At 33.9% G+C, this 21,867-nt stretch overlaps 1 protein-coding gene across 3 annotated transcripts in view; it reads right to left on the bottom strand.

The window, feature by feature from the left end:
• The window catches only part of cemip (cell migration inducing hyaluronidase 1), a 1,140,081-nt gene that overhangs the window by 871,782 nt on the left and 246,432 nt on the right, over positions 1-21,867 (bottom strand). For all 3 annotated transcript variants that reach the window (XR_012383148.1, XM_073908076.1, XM_073908077.1), the window contains exon 11: positions 19,873-20,064. Coding sequence is in view for 2 of the 3 variants with exons in the window: in XM_073908076.1 (XP_073764177.1) it covers positions 19,873-20,064 (192 nt within the window). In the remaining variant the exon portion in view is untranslated. The remainder of the gene's footprint in view (positions 1-19,872; positions 20,065-21,867) is intronic.

The raw sequence follows: 21,867 nt of genomic DNA, 5'->3' as shown, positions 1-21,867 counted from the left end.
ATAATAATAAAAAAGGGTGAAGCAGTGGCGCAGTAGGTAGTGCTGTCGCCTCACAGCAAGAAAGTCACTGGTTCTAGCCTCGATTGGGTCAGTTGGCATTTCTGTGTGGAGTTTGCATGTTCTCCCTGCGTTCGTGTGGGTTTCCTCCGGGTGCTCAGGTTTCCTCCACAGTCCAAAGACATGCAGTACAGGTGTAGGCTAAATTGTCCGTAGTATATGAGTGTGAATGAGTGTGTGTGGATGTTTCTCAGAAATGGGTTGCAGCTGGAAGGGCATCTGCTGCATAAAACATGTGCTGTATAAGTTGGCGGTTCATTCCCCTGTGGCAAACCCGGATTAATAAAGGGACTAGGCTAAAATTTCAATAAATTCAACCTCAAACGAGCTGATTTTTTCATCATCTTGCAGGTTATGACATTTTAGTTTTGTATCAATGATTTATAAAACTAAATTAATAAATAAAATAAAATAAATAAATAAAAATGTCTAAACATAGAAATACTGCCCAGCATTGATGAGATAATTATGTACATACAATACATAAAAATATTTAAGACGTTTTTTATTCCTATGAATTGAATAGAAATACAAGCTAAAACATTAGCAATGGAAAACTAATAGAAACAAATGATTTAGAGCACATAAACAAAACCTAAGGGCCGGTCATTTGAATCAAATCTTTAAGTTTGTTCCTCAAACTGCTATCTTTATCTTACACAATCTCATAAACTACTGACTTAATTTATTATCTTCAAAATGAGCCTGCTTGATCTATGAATACATGTACGTCTTCTTTATAATATTTAAATGCTTTGATGTGCTAAAATATGTGCAATAAAACATAAAACCCTGCTTTCCACACATCCCCATTAACACAAAGCCTGATTAATTATTCAGGACATGAAAACATACAGTTAACCACATTTAGCCACACACAGTAAGAAAACATGATGGGTCTGACATTAAGAATAAAGAGACGATGTATGAAAAGAGAAACTGTCTTGCTTTTACTTGACAAGAGCAATTACACTGATGCCCTGCAAACTTAATGCACAGAAAGAGGGAAAAATCCACACTGAGAGATTAATTTTAAAGCCAAACTGCTTATTAAATATGACTAATGCCTGGAAACTTGCACAATTCCTCATGTGGAAGATAAATAGATATATGCGGTAACAACATGCTGCATATAATAATTATACAAGCTTACACTGCATATTTTGATTTATATTTGGGGATTAAAGCTGCTGCATCTGCAATTTTTGTCAGGTAATAAAATGTTACTTTTATAAATAACTGTTTGGTTAAATAAAAAAAATAAATAAAAAACTTTATTGGGTAAGCCTTACTAGTACTAGTTTAGACCCCCTTTTGCCTTCAGACCTGCCCTAATCCTTTGTGGCACAGATTTAACAAGATGCTAAAAATATTCCTCAGAGATTTTGCTCCATATTGACATGATAGCATCACGCAGTAGCTGCAGATTTGTCGGCTGCACATCCATGATGTAAATCTCCCCTTCCACCACATCCCAAAGGTGCTCTATTGGATTGAGAACTGGTGACTGTGGAGGACAGTGAACTCATTGTCATGTTCAAGAAAGCAGTCTGAGATGATTCACGCTCTATGACATGGCGTGCTATCCTGCTGGAAGTAGCCATCGGAAGATGGGTACACTGTGGTCATAAGGTATGGACATAGTCAGCAACAATACTCAGGGAGGCAGTAGTGTTGGCACAATGCTCAGTTGGTACTAATGTTACAGTTACTTAAAGTGTGTAAATTCGATGTCTTAAAAGCGACAAGTTTGTCAAAAATGAACAGCAATCCAGCAGTTGCAGATCCCTGGGAACTACAAATTTGTCACAGAACTAGACTTCAAATCCCATCATGCACCTCATACACACAACAGTTCCAGTTCTCTACCTGATTGCACACACACAGCTGGAAACCAATCATAGACTGATTACATGGACTATATGTTTACCTCCCTCTCTCTCTCACACATACATGCATTGCTGAGTCTTGTTGTTGATTGTTCAATGATTCCTGTTTGGCATGCAGAGGTAATGGGTTCGAATCCAGAGTGATATAGCTTTATGTGTTAGTTCTTAAATGCTCTGTTCTTGTAACATTTGTGTTTTAACATTGATCTGACATCTGGATGACCACTTAGAGGATAAATATGTCTTGTTTTGGTCATAAAACAGTAACAATATTAAAATACATCAAACCATAATTTCAGAATATTTGTACAAGTCAGGATTCGAACTCAGGCCATTTGCAGAACAATTATTCTGTACACACGCATGGTCCACTCGGCTACATTTGAGTTTTTTTCGACCCTGTCAGTCAAACGCAGATTCACTTTGAATCGCTTTAGTCACATGACCTGGGTGTTTCCAAACATTTTAGTCCCGTTACCTGGGCATTTCAAAACAATTTAGTCATGTGACCTGTGTGTTATGAATTACTTTAGTCACGTGACCTGGGTGTTTCGAAACACTTTAGTCACGTGACCTGGGTGTTTCGAAAAACTTTAGTCACGTGACTCAGGTGTTTTGAAACACTTTAGTCATGTGACCTAGATGTATCAAAACATTTCAGTCATGTCACCTAGGTGTGTCAAAACACTTTAGTCACGTGACCTGGGTGTTACAAAACACTTTAGTCACATGACCTGGGTGTTTTGAAACACTTTAGTCACGTGACCTGGGTGTTTTGATACACGTTAGTCATGTGACCTGGCTGTGTCGAAACACTTTAATCACGTGACCTAGGTGTTTCAAAACACTTTAATTATGTGACCAAGGTGTGTCAAAACACTTTAGTCATGTGACCTAGATGTGTCAAAACATTTCAGTCATGTGACCTAGGTGTGTCAATACACTTTAGTCACGTGACCTGGGTGTTACAAAACACTTTAGTCACATGACCTGGGTGTTTTGAAACACTTTAGTCACGTGACCTGGGTGTTTTGAAACACGTTAGTCATGTGACCTGGCTGTTTCGAAACACTTTAATCACGTGACCTAGGTGTTTCAAAACACTTTAATCATGTGACCAAGGTGTGTCAAAACACTTTAGTCACATGACCTGGGTGTGTCAAAACTCTTTAGTCATGTGACCAGGTGTTTCAAAACACTTTAATCACTTGTTTCGAATCATGTTTCCTTACAGTGTTTCAAAATACTTGCACTTTGGAATTTTGACACCGTTTCAAAATGTCAGTTTCACGTTAGCCCTATACGTAGCATGTTCCTTGTCTTGCTTTCTCGTGTTTTTAGACCGTTGTTTAGTATAGATTTAGTAAAGTGTATTATTATAACCACATTAATGTACTAGAATTTAATACATAATTATGTTTTACATTTTATTTACCAGCATTTATTCTGAACTCTTTATTTTGTATTACACAATATATTTGTTATTAGACTTTATTTGTGGGTTAAACCACATTTAAATCATGCATAAACCCAACTATCTTCAGACAGATGTCACTGAATAATAATAAATAAAAAATAAATCACACCTGTCCTTGGCTCTCTAAACAGAATCTGACGCACAAAGCAAAAGAGCTCATGCATGTCGTCCAATAAGAAAAACCTTTGCTGACGTGTTTTGAAAAGAACGCTCTGGAATGTTATGGAATAAATGTTGAAGCAATAGGGATGTGGTGTAATTGCTGCTTTCCATTTAAAGCCTGTGTGGCATTATGTGGAATATAAGTGTACTCTCATATTCCAGCAATGTAGTCGCTCCGTTGCTCATTATTCCTGTGTAAAGAAATGCACTGGAATACTACAATTTGCTTTAATTGTGTTTGCGTGTCAAAAACATGATCTCCTGGGGGGATTTACAGAAACATTCTAATTTAGAATATTTTAGTAACCATGGCGATTCTTTTGGAACACTCATCTTTTTTCTGTTTGCTTTAAGGCGATTTTTTTTTTTTAGATGTCGAAGTAGAGTTGATTGGAACTCAAGCCTGGCTGACAGGGAACGTTCTCAAAATGCTGTGCCAATGTTCTCGCAAAGCTATGAATGTTTCCAATCACATTTGATTCTGGTTTTTAGTAATTAGAATGAATGATAATAATAATAATAATAATAATAATAATAATAATAATAATAATATTTCATATAGTTATAATTAATGATATGTTTATTTATTTGATTTATGGATGGATGGATGGATGGATGTATGTATGTATGTATGTATGTATGTATGTATGTATGTATGTATGGATGTATGTATGGATGTATGTATGGATGTATGGATGGATGGATGGATGGATGGATGGATGGATGGATGGATGGATGGATGGATGGATGGATGGATGGATGGATGGATGGATGGATGGATGGATGGATGGATGGATGGATGGATAGATAGATAGATAGATAGATAGATAGATAGATAGATAGATAGATAGATAGATAGATAGATAGATAGATAGATAGATAGATAGATAGATAGATAGATCTTTAAATCCTATCATGTACCTCACACACACACACACACACACACACAGTTCCAGTTCTCTTCACACAACTAGAAACAAATCATAAGTGAATTACATAGACTATATATTGACCTCTCTTTCTCACACACACACATTGCTGAGTCTTGTTGTATGTTCACCTGAAACATTACCAAGCGTTATTCCAGTCTAGCCTTGCCTTTTGATCCTAGCCATGTTTTACTGTTTATGCTGTTTGCTGCCTGCACCAACCTCTTTACCTGTGACTACAACAACGCTCTGCATAACCCTCATGCTACTGTTTGCTCCTGGTTTAATAATTGCCTGAGTTATTAAACTTCATTTGCACCCTCTACTCCGTTGTACCCCGACTCCTTGTATTACAAATAGATGCAGTGGATGGACAGATGGATAGATAGATGGAGATTAGATAGATAGATAGATTGATAGATAGATAGATAGATAGATAGATAGATAGATAGATAGATAGATAGATAGATAGATAGATAGATAGATAGATAGATAGATAGATAGATAGATAGATTGATAGATAGATTAAAACATATAGTTTTTGATCTATTTTCTATTTTACCCTTTTTTCTTAAAAATATAAACAAAATATGTGAATAGCAATATGAATTATTATTATTATTATTATTATTATTATTATTATTATTATTATTATTATTAAAATATTAATATTAAAATATTGACTATTAAAAACATAACAAAACTGTTAACAAAAAAACACACATTAAAATTACTGATTTAACTTTTTATCCCCGTAAAATTTTTCATTTATTTTATTTGTTTAAATATCACTTCTTTCTGAAGTTTAAAAGTAATGGTCCTGTAATGTTCATACAATAATTGGAATATTTACTTTATATTCACATAACCGCCAAAAAAGTACAAATAAATACATACAACTTAAAAATATACATTAAACAGCACATTACATTAAAAATAACATTGCGATAACCTAATGGCAACACCCGCACAATGTTCACACTTAGTAAGTATTTAAATGTCGCTGCTTTAAATGGTTACAGACGCACACTTTGTAATGATTTTCAGAGCAAAACATCACATAAGTGGATCGTGATTTTATCTGGCTTAATTTTCCGTCTGGCACGCATCAGTAAAAACAGTGTGTTGTTTGAGGTAGAGCTGAGGACTGGAGTGATGGAATCTGTCAGCGCTCCTGAGTCATTGCACAAACAATAAGGCCAAATTGTTAAAAGAATGTGAAGGAACAGTGTGTCCTTTCTACGTGAGGAGAAGAGTTTGTCTGCGTGTGTTTAGCATGAGCAGGTAATGGGAGACAGTTCGCTCCACGGCGCCTTCACAGAGACAGCAATTATCTGGGAGATTTGGAAGTTGAGTGCAGACGTGCTTGTTTTGCATGATTTTTTTTTTAACTAAACTATGATCAATTCAAATCATAGTGCTTGGGATAATGCCATGCAATGCAATGATGTTTTAGTCTATTGTTTTCCAGTTAAATATGATATTTGAAACAACTCAAATGTATTTTGTTGTAAAACTGTAGACGTTGCTCAGTTGCTCAGTATATATTAAATGAAGCGAATTGAATGATATTTCCAAACAAATTTCAGATACAAATTTTTGTTATTTTTATGAATCAGATTTTTTTTCATGGATTCTGTTTAATGGAATGACGTTTTTTTTTATTTTTTAGAGCATTTGTGTTTAGTGTTATAGACAAAATATATACAAAAGCACCACTAATTTACAAAACACAAATCAAAAGAAGTTTACAAAACAAAATACAAAGCAAAAAAATAAAAAAACAAACAAACAAACAAAAAACTAAAAGCAAAACCAATTTACAAAATCAAACAAGGCAAAAACAAAACTAGTACAAAACGCAAAGCAAAACAAATTTGCAAAAAATTGTTCACAAAACAAAAAACTAATTTACAAACAAAACACAAAACAGACAAACAACAAAGCAAATTCACGAAACAAAAGATCAAAACAGGTTTACACAAAACAAAACAAAAACACAAAGCAAAACTAATTTACAAAACGAAAAACAAGTTTACAAAACTAAACTAAACTAATTTAAAAACAAAACACAAAACAAAACTAATTTACAAACAAAAAACAAAACAAAAGGTCAAAAGTTTACAAAAAAAAACACAAAACAAAGCAAATTTAAAAATTAAAAAAATATTTTTTTCATAGTAATTTCTTACTTTCGTTCCTTAGTGTAACTTTTCCGACCAAGTTCTAGACGCAAATTTGTGTTCAAATTTTTAATCTTTAAATTTGTTCATTGATTGTTTAATGCAAGAATGTCTTTAACAAAACAAAAAACCCCAACAAGAATTACAAAAAAAGAACTAAAATAGTTTAAAAAACAAAAACAAAACAAAAAAAAAATTCCCAAACAAACAAAAAACAAAAACATTACAAAACAAACAAAAAACACAAAGCAAAATCAATTTACAAAACAAAACAAGTACAAAACAAAACATAAAGGAAAACAAATTTACAAAAAAAATGTTTACAAAACAAACCAAATTTAGGAACAAAACTGAACAAAAGATCAAAAAGTTTACAAAAACAAAGCAAAACAAAAACAAAGCAAAATTAATTTACACAAAAAACATGTTCATGAAACTAATTAAACAACACAAAATGATTTAACAAAACAAAACAGTTTTTTTAATTAAATTATGATCGAGTCAAATCATAGATGGTTACACAGAAGAATCTCATTTTATAAAAAAATCAAGAACAAAATAAGATACCAAAAACAAAACACAAAGCAAAATATATACAAAACAAAAAAATTAAAAGAAAACAATTTACAAAACAAAAGCAAAATAAGGTTTACAAAAAAAAACAAAACTAGAATACAAACAAATCACAAAACAGAACAATATCAAAACAAAACAAACAAAAAACACAAAACGAAACCAAATAATAACAGAATAAGATCAAAACAAAACAAACAAAAAACACAAAACAAAACTAGTTTGCAAAACACAACACAACGCAAAACAAAAGATCAAAACAAGTTTACAAAAAACACAATATAAGACATAAAATAAAACAAAACAGGTACAAAAAAAGCAAAAAAAAAACATTTCAAAACAAGACTAATTTACAAACAAAACACAAAACAAAAGATTAAAACAAGTTTACAAAACAAAATAAAATGTACAAAAACACAAAAAACTAATTCACAAAACAAAAGACAACACAAGAACATTGACAATCCAACCTTGTTTTTTTTATTTACAAAAAAAATAAAAATTAATAATTACAGTTATAGCAAAAATTGTATTTGATAAAAGTTCACTCAAGTTCATTCACAATCAATACAGTTCACAAATGCAACAAATCCATCTACGGGCAGCAAATAGAAATACGCTTCATTCAAATCCCTTGTAAAACCCATATCTGCTTTATTTTATCCCAGCAGCTGCCTCCGCAAATACAAAAATGTGTCTTTTATGTGCACAGAACGCAGATGTAAATAAACCACTCTTTATACATGGAAATGCAAGTTGCAAATATCAGACTGAAGAAGTGTGAGTTAACACTGATTGGTGTTATTGGATCTCTGAGAAGCTCACATTGAGCACAGTGAACCATGGTGGATTTGCTATAGCACAGACTGCATGGATTAGTCCATGCATGCATACATATGGATGTAATATCTAATACAATATGACAAAAAATATGTCAAGACAATCTTTAATGCTGAGCAAGCCTGAACAGAAAAACTGAAGAGGTTGAGCCTGAAAAAAGCCTAAAAGTGTTTTGCTTGAAGAAAACCAGAAGACAGATAAACGACAGATGGACAAATGAATGCATGGATGGACGGATAATTAATATGCCTGGATGAATGGATGGATTGATGGATGGATGGATGGATGGATGCATGGAAAAATAAAATGACTAGATGAATGGATGAATGGATGGATGGATGGATGGATGGGTGGACAGATAAATATATTGACTGGATGAGTGGACGGATGAATGGATGGATGGATGGCTGGATGGAGAAATAAAATGACAGGATAGTTGGAGAAAAAAAATGACTGGATGGATGGATGGATGGATGGATGGATGGATGGATGGATGAACGGATAATAAAATGACTGGATGAGTGGATGGATGAATGGATGGATAGATAGATGGAGAAATAAAATGACTGAATGGATTGGTGGATGGAAGGATGGAGAAATAAAACGACTAGATGACTGAATGGGTGGATAGATGGGGAAATAAAATGACTGGATGGTTGGATGGATGGATGGATGGATGGATGGATGGATGGATGAATGAATGGATGGATGGACGGAAGGATGCATGTATGAATGTATGAAGAAATCAAATGACAAAACAAATGGGTGGATGGATGGATGGATGCATAGATGAACAGATGGATGGATGGATGTGTGGAGAAATAAAATGACTGGATGGATGGATGGATGGAATGATGGATGTGTGGAGAAATAAAATGCCTGGATGGATTCATGGATGGATGGATGGATGGAGAAATAAAATGACTGGATGGGTGGATAGATAGATGGAAGGATAAATGGATGGATGGAGAAATAAAATGACTAGATGACTGAATGGGTGGATAGATGAGAAAATAAAATGACTGGATGGATGGATGGATGGATGGATGGATGAATGGATGGATGGATGGATGGATGGATGGATGGATGGATGGATGTATGTATGGATGGATGGACGGACGGAGGGATGGATGGATGGACAGACGGACGGACAGTTGGATGGATGCATGAATGAATGTATGAAGAAATCAAATGACAAAATAAATGGTTGGATGGATGGATGCATGGATGAACAGATGGACGGATGAATGGGTGGATGGGTGGAGAAATAAAATGAATGGATGAATGGATGGATGGGGGGATGGATAGATGGAGGGATGAATGGATGGATGGAGAAATAAAATGACTAGATGACTAGTTGAGTAGATAAATGTAAAATTAAAATGACTGTATAGGTGGATGGATGGATGGATGGATGGATGGAGGGATGAATTGATGGATGGATGGATGGATGGATGGATGGAGAAATAAAATGACTGGATGGATGGATAGATGGATAGATGGGTGGATGGACGGATTGATGGATGGATGGATGGATGGATGGATGGATGGATGGATGGATGGATGGATGGATGGATGGATGGATGGATGGAAGGATTAAGTAATAAAATGGATGGAGAAATGGATGGATGGAAAAATAAAATGACTAGATGACTGAATGAGTAGATAGATGGAGAATTAAAATGACTGGGTAGGTGATTGGATGGAGGGATGGATGGATGGATGGAGAAATAAAGTGACTGGATGGATGAATTGAGACATAAAGTGAATGGATGGATGGATGACTGGATGGGTGGAGAAAGGGCTGATTGAAAGGGTGGATGGATGGAGAAATAAAATGACTGGATTGATGGGTGGATGGATGAATGAATAGCGGGATTGATTGATCGAGTTATAAAATGACTGGATGGATGGATGGATGCATGTAGTGATGTATGAAGAAATAAAATGACTGAAGGAATGGATGGGTGGATGGATGGACGGATGGATGCATGCATGGATTTATCAAGAATTAACCTGATTTAAGGATTCCTGCTATTGAATGATCTAAAATGTGCTCTTAAGTTTAATTCATTTACATAACTACCCTACTTACTCAAATATGAACTGGGTTTAATTTAAATATACGTGTCATCCTGAATAATTGCTACCACAGTTAAAGTCATTTTAAATGGTCAGCTTGAGATCCACTTTCACAGCAGAGCTGAGGAGGCAGAATTTCCAGCCATTGTTTCAAAGCAGACATTGTTTCAAACCATAAAATAGTGCCTGGGTACCTGCGGTGAGCAAGACAAAGGTGGCTGTGACAATGGGGGGAAACTCCCTAGATGGCAGGTTTGATGAGAATGAAACCTAGCCTCTGCTTCAGAAACTAAAGAGTTTCACCTCTCAGAAGAGATTCAATCTTGTGGCCACTGAGGGAAGCTCTACTAGCAGATGTCTCTGTCTTTTCCTCTATAACGCGACTGAAAATCAATGTCAAAATTGTGCTGAGAACTACTTAATCTTGGCTGCCATTGATAGCAGTTAAACACAGTGGTGTCAGAAGGAATCCCATTCCTTTCTGCTCTTCTGTTTCGAGGGAATTCATGCTGAGTTCGATGTGGTGATAAAATTAAATAGAGTTAGGACTGCATGGTATTTCACATTAAAATAATCAAAACTGTGCTATGGCTGAATTAAATGTGATGTGATTTAATAAATACATGCAGGTTTTAAACTGAAGTGCTCAACATGATTTTCCACCAAATAATACTAAACAACACTATTATTGATCTATTGACTGATTTGTTAGATAAATGGTTGACTAAATGTTCTTGTAATACTGACTGATTAATTGATTGATCTACTGAATGATTAATCTATTGCTTTATTGATTAGTTGAATGACTGATTAATTGATTGATTGATTGATTGATTAATCGATTAGTTGAGTGATTTGTTTGTTTGTTTGTTTGTTTAATTGATTGATTGATTGATTGTATGCATGTATGATTGATTGATCGTTTGTTTGGTAAGTATATTGATTAATCTATTGATTGGTTAGTTGAATGATTGGGTGACTGATTGTTTTGTTTGTGTTTCCTTGTTTGTATTATTGATTGATTGGGTGTTTGGTAAAGTTAATGATTGACTAATTAGTTGAGTGATTTATTGATTGCTATATTGATTTATTGGTTAATTGAATGATTGGATGATTGACTGATTGGATGACGGGTTGCTTTGTTTTGTGTTTGTATAATTGATGGATTAATTGATATATTAATTTATTGGTTAATTGAATGATTGGATGATTGACTGATTGGATGATGGGCTGCTTTGCTTTGTGTTTGTTTGTAGGATTGATTGATTAATTGATATATTGACTGATTGGTTAGTGGAATGATTGATTGATGGGTTTTGTTTGTATAATTGTTTTATATTTTAATTGATATACTGATTGATTGGTTAGTTGAATGATTGATTGACTGATTGGTTTTTGTTTGTTTTGTGTTTGTTTGATTGAAAAATTGATTGATTGATTAATTGGTAACTTGTATGATTGACTGATTAGTTGACTGATTTATTGATTATTGATATATTGACTGTTTGGTTAGTTGATAACTTGATTGATTGATTGACTGATTAAATGATGGGTTGTTTTGTTTTGTGTTTGTATATTGATTAATTGATTGATTGATTGAGCGATTGTTTAGTTTGATTGCTTGCTTGTTTGTTTGTTTGTTTGTTTGTTTGTTTTGTTATGATTGTATAATTGGTTGGTTGATTGATCTATTGATTGGATAGTTTAATGATTGATTGATTGATTGATTGATTGATTGATTGATTGATTGATTGTTTTGTTTGTTTGTTTTGTATTTGATTGATTGGTAAGTTGAATGATTGACTGGTTGGTTGAGTGATTGGATTGTTTGATCATTTATTTGTGTTTGTTTTTATGTAAAACACAAATAAACAAACAAACAAGCACAGCAACTGTTTAATTGTGATGTTTCTACATTAACAAAAAAAAATGCATTATTTTATGTTTTCCTATCTTCTTGTTTTATATATATATATTTAATATTTAATATATTATTTTTCTGTTTTTAGGTGTCTTTGATGTATACAATAATAAAAAGAAAAAGTATGGCCAGTATAATACCGAAAAAAAAAATAGTGCATCTGTTTTGTTTTTATTCCAAAATTTAACAAAACATCCAACCACTGTCATCCCTTATAATCTAGTCCATATTCATTTATGCAGAATAAAGATCTAGGTTTAAAAAGCACATCAGTCTTGATGCCACAAATAGAAACAAATTGCCTGTGGAGCCTCAGGATGAAGTTATTAAAACTAGAGAACATGACAGAGATTGGTATCATTTTGGCCCTTACTTTGAGCACAGTGGTGCTCATTGTAGCAAAGAAATGGGAACAAATGGCTCAAAGCCCAGAAACATCTAAGAGCAGGCCATCCTACTAAATTGAGCAATGGACAAGAAGAGCAATTGTTAAAGAAATGAACAAGACAGCAGCCACAACCCTGGCAGAAGCACTGAGATTATTCGATAAAATGAGAGAAACCATCGCTCCAACACTCCAAAACAGATTCTCTTCAAGAGCCGCTAGAAAGAAGTGACTTCTGATAGAGCCTGACATTACGTTTTCTACAAGACATCTGACAAAACAGACAATCTTGCAGCCTGATGACACTAATTCAGAAGAAAATCTGTTCTGAAAGGGAACTGCTATATTTAGCGCAAAGCTAACCGCCCTCGTAACACCAACCTGAACCAAAAAGCATGATGGTCAGCATGAAGAAAAAAAGGTGAAACCATCCACCAACAGCAAAACATGCTCCGAAACTGCAACACCAAAGGCTTCTTGCTTACATTTACAAGCTACAAGAAGGTTTTTATACTAATGTTCTTATTGTTTTTTTGGAAGAAAGCAGCTGAAAGAAAGCATAAACTTTCGTAATGCATTAAAGTATGAAAAAGTAGCCATGTTTTAATCAGATGATGCAAATTAGACTTATCAGGCACAAACATTTGCATATAAAAATAAGATTAATTTCCATCCAATAAATCAAAGACAAATAAATCGTCACTTAAAGTGGCACTAAATATCATAAAATACAAAAAGGTGGTAGGAAAAGCCACTGTGAGTCTTTTGTCTAATGTAATAAATTACTTGCACCTCAGAAAACAAAACGCAATTTACGCATGGCAGCTTTTGGCGGTGAGACAATCTTTGAGGTGCAGATGCTCAAGACAGTTCTGCAAGGTAATAATATCCAATAACTTTTATTTTAGCTAATACTTTTATCTTAGCTATTATTTTTTAATTAGATAAAAACACATTTCTTTTAATCAGATAAAATGGTTAACTGTGTGGGTTGGAGGAAGAAGATCTGAAGAGCTGAAGTGAAGGTGGAGCGAGGGTTACTGAGACGAGACCTGACCGAATAGTGGAATGTCCTATGTTTAAATGTTTATTAAATTGAATGTTGAATAAACAATTTTGTGCTCTGCATTTTAGGGTCTCATTATAAAGTTTAACAAACTAATGAATGTCACAAAACCTTGTTGCTTGATTAAGAGCAATACTTCACAATATAAACAGTGAGCTTAAGAAATAATGGAACTGAACTCACGTTGACAGAAGAAAGGTGAGCAAATAGCATGTGAAGTGTCGCATGTAAACACCCTATCAGAACACATCATGTAAACACACCACTAAATCTTTGACAAATAAGTGCACATTTAAAGGTGGCTACCACTTTTAAAATGATTGCAATGCATACATTACAGATTTCTTTGGTATTTACATATAGCAGGCAAGTTTAGCAGTGCATTTCCATCACAAATTACTCTCAGTTTACGATATCTACATGACAGCAAATGAAGATACCGATCACAAAAAAAAGCCTTGATCGGCCACAATCCTGGCATTTGAGATTGTCTTGGGACGTCCCTAGAAAGAAGTAAACAAGAAATGTATTTGTATGGTAATCAGCATTTCCGCGAGTGTTGTGGAATGACTTACTTTATAGGAAACCCAGAAAATTCCTTTAAATCCATCATTAATGTTTGGTCCCTAAGCTCATCGCTTTGCATTGTTGCATTTAATGCATTTAAATTACCAAAAAGAAGCCACCGTTGCATACTAATGCAGAAGAAAGTCTACGATGCATTAAAAGTCTAAGAAACACAGTCTAATAAAGAGTTTGAGAAAAGGTTAGTAGTCTAGAAAGACTTCACAGGCTTCAATCCAACTGAACGAATGGTGTGACTATGAGAAATTGTAGTCCACTGATGCGTTACATCTAATTTGGGGGAAATTATTTTAGCATTAAAGTCGGGAGCTGTAACAGAAAATAAGATCTGAATATCCAGCACCACATCAATGTACAAAACAACTGAATTTTAATTAAACCAAAATCGAGTTTTCCAGAGCAACATGTTTAGGTTGAGTAATTAGCCGTGTTTCCATCCAAAGCTGCAAATTAGATTTATGCACAAAACTGCAATAAAGCATTAAAGTTTTGCAAATAAAGCATTTATCAAGCGATTTTCCATCAAAAGAGTCAAAGAGAACGAAAACTTCACTTCCCAGCAGGCACACAACATCATAAGACGTTAATCTTAGGTTAGAATTATGTCGTGAAGTCAAGTGACCAAAATTCAATTTTGTCATCCAATAACAACCTCAAATGACGTTGATATTTGGTTTATTTTAGGTTGTTATAAAGTGGCTAAAATCCAACATCGAACCAACATCTTAAACTGACGGCATATTGACGCCAAATACTGACATTTATTCATCAGGTATGGCAACCAAAATGAAACGTCTGATACATGTCATACAACCTCAAGCTGTATGTATCTTTTCGGCCGCCCCGACATGATCTTAATAAATTGCTGTTGCAACGCGAAGCTTTATGGATTTTCACTTTAGACACATTGTCTACAAAAGGTTTAAATGAGGAGTTTGACATTCGTCCTTTTCTGTAATAATTTTTGAATAAGTTTTTATTGTTTAATTGGTGTCCCAGAGATAGGTTGTGGCTGGAGGGGCGTCCGCTGCGTGTAAGTGTGCGGGATGAGTTGGCGGTTTATTCCGCTGTGGTAGCCCCGGACTAATAAAGAGACTAAACCGAAAAGATAATGAATGAATGAATGATGAATGAATGAATGAAGGTTTAAGTAGGGGTTTGGTTTAAAGGTTTTTTGGCTATATTTTGTTGTGTAGTCTGGTGTATCATGGTATTTATATATATATTTTTTTCTTTATTTGTTTATTTTTCTTTATTATAATTTGTGATGTAATATTATAGTTTATTTATGTATTTATATATATTTTTTTGTAATTTGATCAAAGCTATAGACTAGATGTGAATGTGTATACATGTATTCATGTGTATGTATGTATATATGAACGATTGTGTATGTATACATATGCATGTATGTATATGTTGGCATATATGCGAGAGGAGATCATGTGATCCGGAAGTGTATAAAAACGAGCACCTGATTGTGATGAACATTGTCTGATGAAGAGCCGGGTGGCTCGAAACATTACACGCTCTGTGTCAGCCTTTTTAATTTAATAAATTTGTATTTTTGGAGCCTTGGTGTTGCTGCCTTTGATTTACATTTAATTTGCACCTTTTGCGGTTTTGGCTGAGCACCCAATTAAGAGAGATGTGCGCGCTTTTGTACAGTTTTTTCATAGGCTGAGTAAATAGCCATGTTTCCATCCAAAGATGCACATTAGATTTCTGCACAAAACTCCAAGATGGCATAAAAACTTCACGAATTTCAATCAAGAGAGTCAAAGAGAACAAAACTTTCACTTTCCAGCAAACACACTTCGCCATAAGATATAATGAGGCTAGATTTAGGTTGTGACGTCCAACAAAAAAAAAAAAAAAAATCCAACATTGAGCCAACATCTTAAACTGACGGCATATTGACGTCAAATACTGACATTTGTTCATCGGGTATAGCAACCAAAATCCAACATCTGATAGACGCCATAGTGGCAATGTCCACACAACATCAAGCTGTAACATCATTAGATGTTGATATTTGGTTGATTTTATGTTGGACATTGCACATTGACGTTGTCCCAATGTTAAGTTCTGACGTCAACCCGATTATATTTCCAAACAAAATGCTACGTCCCCAGGATGTCGGGGTACACAGTCCATCTGACATAATGTTGACGTCCTGTGCATGCTGGGTTGCTGATAAACTAGATAAACAAGTGGAGTTTGCTACAGTAAGAAAAGCCAATGTGGGCCTTTTTTCTTATATTATAAATTATTGCAGATGTAGCCGATGCGCTACATCTAATTTGGGGAAAATGATTTTAGCATTAAAGTCAGGAGCTATAACAGACAATAAGATCTGAATATCCAGCACCACATCAACGAACAAAACACCTGAACTATAATTAAACTACAATCAAAGAATGCAAGATTTTCTCGAACACGTCGTCCTCAAAAGTTTTCCACAGCAACATGTTTAGGCTGAGTAAATAGCTGTGTTTCCATCCAAAGATGCACATTAGATTTCTGCACTAAACTGCAGTGACTTAAAAAAAACATTGTGAATTTTAATCAAGAGAGTCAAAGAGAACAAAATTTTCACTTTCCAGCAAACACACTTTGTAATAAGATATAACCTAATGTATTAGGCTGGATTTAGGTTGTGACGTCAGGTGACCAAAATTCAATGTCTAGTCAGCGACTAAGGACAACGTTATTTTGACGTCCAATAACAATATCAAATGACGTTGTTATTGGGTTGATTTTAGGTTGCAATAAAGTGACCAAAATCCAACATCAAGCCAACATCTTAAACCAAAGTCATATTGACATCAAAAACTGACATTTATTCATCAGGTATGGCAACCAAAATCCAAAGTCTGATAGACGTCATAGTGGTAATGTCCACACAACATCAAGCTGTAACATCATTAGATGTTGATATTTGGATGATTTTATGTTGGCCATTGCACATTGATGTTGGCCCAATGTTGAGTTCTGACGTCAACCCGATTATATTTCCAAACAAAATGCAAAGTCCCCAGGATATTGGGGTACACAGTCCATCTGACATAATGTTGACGTCCTGTGCATGCTGGGTTGCTGATAAACTAGATAAACAGGTGGAGTTTGCTACAGTAAGAAAAGCAAACGTGGGCCTTTTTTTCTTATATAATAAATGATTGCAGTCCACTGATGCGCTTCATCTAATTTGGGGAAAATTATTTCAGAATGAAGTCAGGAGCTTTAACAGACAATAAGATCTGAATATCCAGCACCACATCAATGAACAAAACACCTGAACTATAATTAAACTACAATCAAAGAATGCAGGATTTTCTCGAACACGTCGTCCTCAAAAGTTTTCCAGAGCAGATCTAAACGTCTGAGTGTGATGTGCTGAATCTGATGTAAGACATTTCCAAACCCCCTGGAGGATGAGGATGAAGGGGTTTTATTTGAAATTCGAACACTTTGTGCCTGTGAGGAACCTTTTTTTTCCTCTTCTTCCAACTGCTGGAGCTCAACATTTTTCTGTGATGCAAAATTTCATCTAATGTCTCCAATCACCTCGTCTAGGAGAAATGCAGTTGCAAAATCGTGTTGACTGCACTGAAGTGTCAGAGACAAAGACGGCAATCAGCTTTGCTGTTGTTTCTGCTACAAGCTATATTCCAGTCTCACTGTGTGTACTTCTGTGTATTTATGCAAGTATTGAGTTGTACTAATCAACATTGTGCATAATTGTATTGTGAAGGTACTTATGATTAGTGTTGCCTGCCACAACTACTGTTCAAAAGTTTAGAATAATTAAGCCTTTTGTAATGTTTTTGAAAGAAGTCTCAAACATATACAAGCAAATATTGTGAAATATAATTTGATTAGCTATTTCATATTTGAATGTATTTTTACATATTTTTTTATTCATTAATGTGATGCAAAGCAGAATTTTCAGCATCACTACTCCCCATGATCCTTCACAAACCTTCTTAATGTGATGATTTGCTGCATAAAATTTACTTAATGGTTTTATTATTAATGTTGATGGCAGTTTTTGCATGTTGTGGATGATAAATGGGAGCTTTTAATAAATTCAAAAGAACAACATTTATTTGAAACAGAAATCTTTTGCTATTTTGTAAGTGTCACTTTGAATAATTAAATGCATTCTTGCATGATAAAAGTATTTTTCTTTCTGTCTTTTACCTTCTTAACGATAAGATTATTAATATTATTACTACTACTACAGACTACTACAGGGTCAGAATTTGGCATCAACAACATACAAGCATGGATCCATCCTGCCTTGTATCAACGGTTCAGGCTGGTGGTGGTGTAATGGTGTGGGGGATATTTTCTTGGTACACTTAGGGCCCATTAGTACCAACTGAGCATCATGTCAACGCCACAGCCTACCTAAACATTGTTGCTGACCATGTCCATCCCTTTATAACCACAGTGTACCCATCTTCTGATGGCTACTTCCAGCAGGATAACGTAATATGTTATAAAGCGCAAATCATCTCAGGCTGGTTTCTTGAACATGACAATGAGGTTACTGTACTCAAATGGCCTCCACATTCACCAGACCTCAATCCAATATAGCACCTTTGGGATGTGGTGGAATGGGAGATTCGCATCATGGATGTGCAGCTGACAAATCTGCAGCAACTATGTGATGCTATTATGTCAATATGTCAACCGTGTTGAATCTATGCCACGAAGGATTAAAGTTGTTCTGAAAGCAAAATGCGATGTAATGGTAAGGTATATCTAATAAAGTGGCCAGTTTATATTAATAATAATAATAATAATAATAACAATAATAATAATAAAAAGAATAACATTAATAATAATAGTAATAATAATTATAATAATTATAAGTTTAATAATAATAATAATAATAATAATAATAATAATAACAACATTAATAATAACATTAATAATAATACCAATAATAACAACATTAATAATAATAATAATAATAATAATAATAATAATAGTAATAATAGTAATAATAACAACATTAATAATAATAATAATAATAACAACATTAATAATAATACTAATAATAACAACATTAATAATAATAATAATAATAATAATAATAAGTATAAGTATAAGTATAATAATAACAAAATTAATAATAATAATAATAATAATAATAGTAATAATAATAATAACATTAATAATAATAATAATAATAATAATAACAACATAAATACTACTACTACTACTACTACTACTACTACTACTACTACTAATAATAATAATAATAATAATAATAACAGTAATGATTTTCTCTTAAGAATTAATTTAATATATCTGAAGGATCATATGGCACCGAAGATAGAAGAAATGATGTTAGATATTCAAAATAAATCCAAATTATTGTAATTACAAGTTATAATCAAGTAAATGCAGCTTTGGTTAAACTTAAATGCATTTAATACATTTAAAATCAACAAAATTCTCAAAAGAAAACTTTTGCCTGGTAAAGTTTAATTAAACCATGACTAATGCGCATTAAAATGTGAAAAATATGTCCATGTTTTGACAAGCATTGTGTTTGCTCACTACAGCGACTACTATATGTAAAAAATACAAAAAACAAACAGCGGTGCCAAAACCTTTGCACACTACACAGTCTAAAGTTGCACAGCAGTAAACCCAAAACACAGCTTGCACCTTCAGCAAGGGATTTATTTTAGAGATCTTTTACTGACCTTCCACTTTGATCTGGTTCCTGGAGCAGGACGGACAAGGCAGGATCCTGAACTCCTCAGCCTGATGCATTGAATAATCCGTACTGGCCACAACGATCCTGTCACCGAACGTCCAACCATGAGGTTCATCCGCCACATCCAGAATACTGCAGTTAGATGAGGTGTCTATAGAGATGGAGGCTTGTGGACGCACTGTTTAAGGAGACAAAACACACATTTATTTAGTACTGTATGAACGTGTCATGTCTTATATAAAGACTTATATGTACCGACTCATCTGATCTGAGACCCATTAAAGATCCACCAAACAAATGAACAAACAATTTGAAACATGCTTCATTTTAAACATGACTACACTGTAAAACATATCGGTAAATTAGCAGGTTTCCATATTTTGTGATTGATGTTATTTTACTTCATTTGTTTATGTTTTTTAATTGCATTATGGGATCTTGATCTTTCTTCCAACAACTTTTAACCATGAAAAGTTTGAAAAAAGTGATTTTATTGACATTTTTAATAGTTTAAAGTGATATAGTGTCTGAGGTGGTGTTGTATATTACGCTACAATAACCTTGTAATAAACTGCCAGTACATTTTCTCTTCTTATTTCTCTGTATATTATTTCTTGCACATTAAACTATTGTAAACTACTAAAAATGTCAATAAATGTCACTTTGTTAAACTGTACAGTTGAACTTTTAACATAAAAAAGATCACAGAGCAGAGATTAACATCCAATAATTCATGACTAATTCATGGAAATCCTTAATTCACAACCATAAATAATTGGAACACACTTGTGAATCGCAAGATACAGAAACTGCATGTTCTTCAACAGATTCTTTTTTACGGCAAAAGTTTTGCACTGCTGTTTTCCCACTATTTACTCAACCAAATTCATGTCTTTCTTCTGTTGAACAAAGAAAAAAAATCTACTGTGGAAGTCAATGGCTACCAGTTTCCAACATTTGTCAAAATATATTAATTTGTGTACAACAGAACAAAGAAAGTCAAACATGTTTAAAACAAGAGTAGGGTGAGTAAATAGCTCAGTAAAGTGCGCAGTTAAATTGCTCAGTTTTCATAGAGTCAAAGAGAACTAAATTGTCTCGTCCTGATAAACTGGTGGCAAATTTCAAAAAGAAAAATAGAATTTGAAATAGTAAATCTGGTGATTTTTTAAATATAATAAATGAATTACAACTCAGAAAACGAAGACAAAATGCAATGAACGCGCTATGACTTTTAAAGACCAGAGATGCTCAAAACAGCTCTGGAGATAATTATAACAACAACAACAACAACAACAACAACAACAACAACAACAACAACAACAACAACAACAACACCACCACCACCACCAACAACAACAACAACAATAATAACATCCTGTTGCTGTGCTGGGTTGCTGATAAACTGGCGGCAAATATCAAAACGAAAAGTAAAATTTGCTAAACTAGGAAAAGTCTAGTAAGTTTATCCTATTAAGTTGTACGCATGTTTTTTTTTTTTTTTTTTTTTTTTGCGCACAAACTTGGCGTTTCTATTTGCGACAGTCCAAAATGCGCATATAAATAGATGGATGGAACCAGCTAAAGATGACAGAATTATATTTTTTGGCTAAACAGTCCCATTTCTTAAATTTGTAAGTGCATATTTTATGTATTTCCACCCCTTAAAAGAAGAACTGAATGCATTTAAATGATAACCTCAACAACATTTGTGCATAAATTCTTCTCTATGCATGGGAAAATGAGCAAATGTAATCAATCAGCTCATACAACGGCCCCAATCAGTCAAAATGTGCCATGAATTCTGTGAAATGCTTTTCAGATGTAATATTTTGACTTGCGATCAGATGCTGAAACTTCTGAGCTACGAGGCAGAATGTTAGCAATTATACCGATGGCATATTATCAGCTAGTCTGGGCAGCCTTTACAGACATTTGGTGGTTTAGATTAACACAAAGAAATCTTGACTAATAAACAAGA

This window comes from Danio rerio, chromosome 7 (genome assembly GCF_049306965.1).
Source record: "Danio rerio strain Tuebingen ecotype United States chromosome 7, GRCz12tu, whole genome shotgun sequence".
Taxonomy (NCBI): Eukaryota; Metazoa; Chordata; class Actinopteri; order Cypriniformes; family Danionidae; genus Danio; species Danio rerio.
The sequence above is the reverse complement of the archived record's forward strand: the minus strand, read 5'-3'. Positions and strand labels throughout refer to the sequence as shown.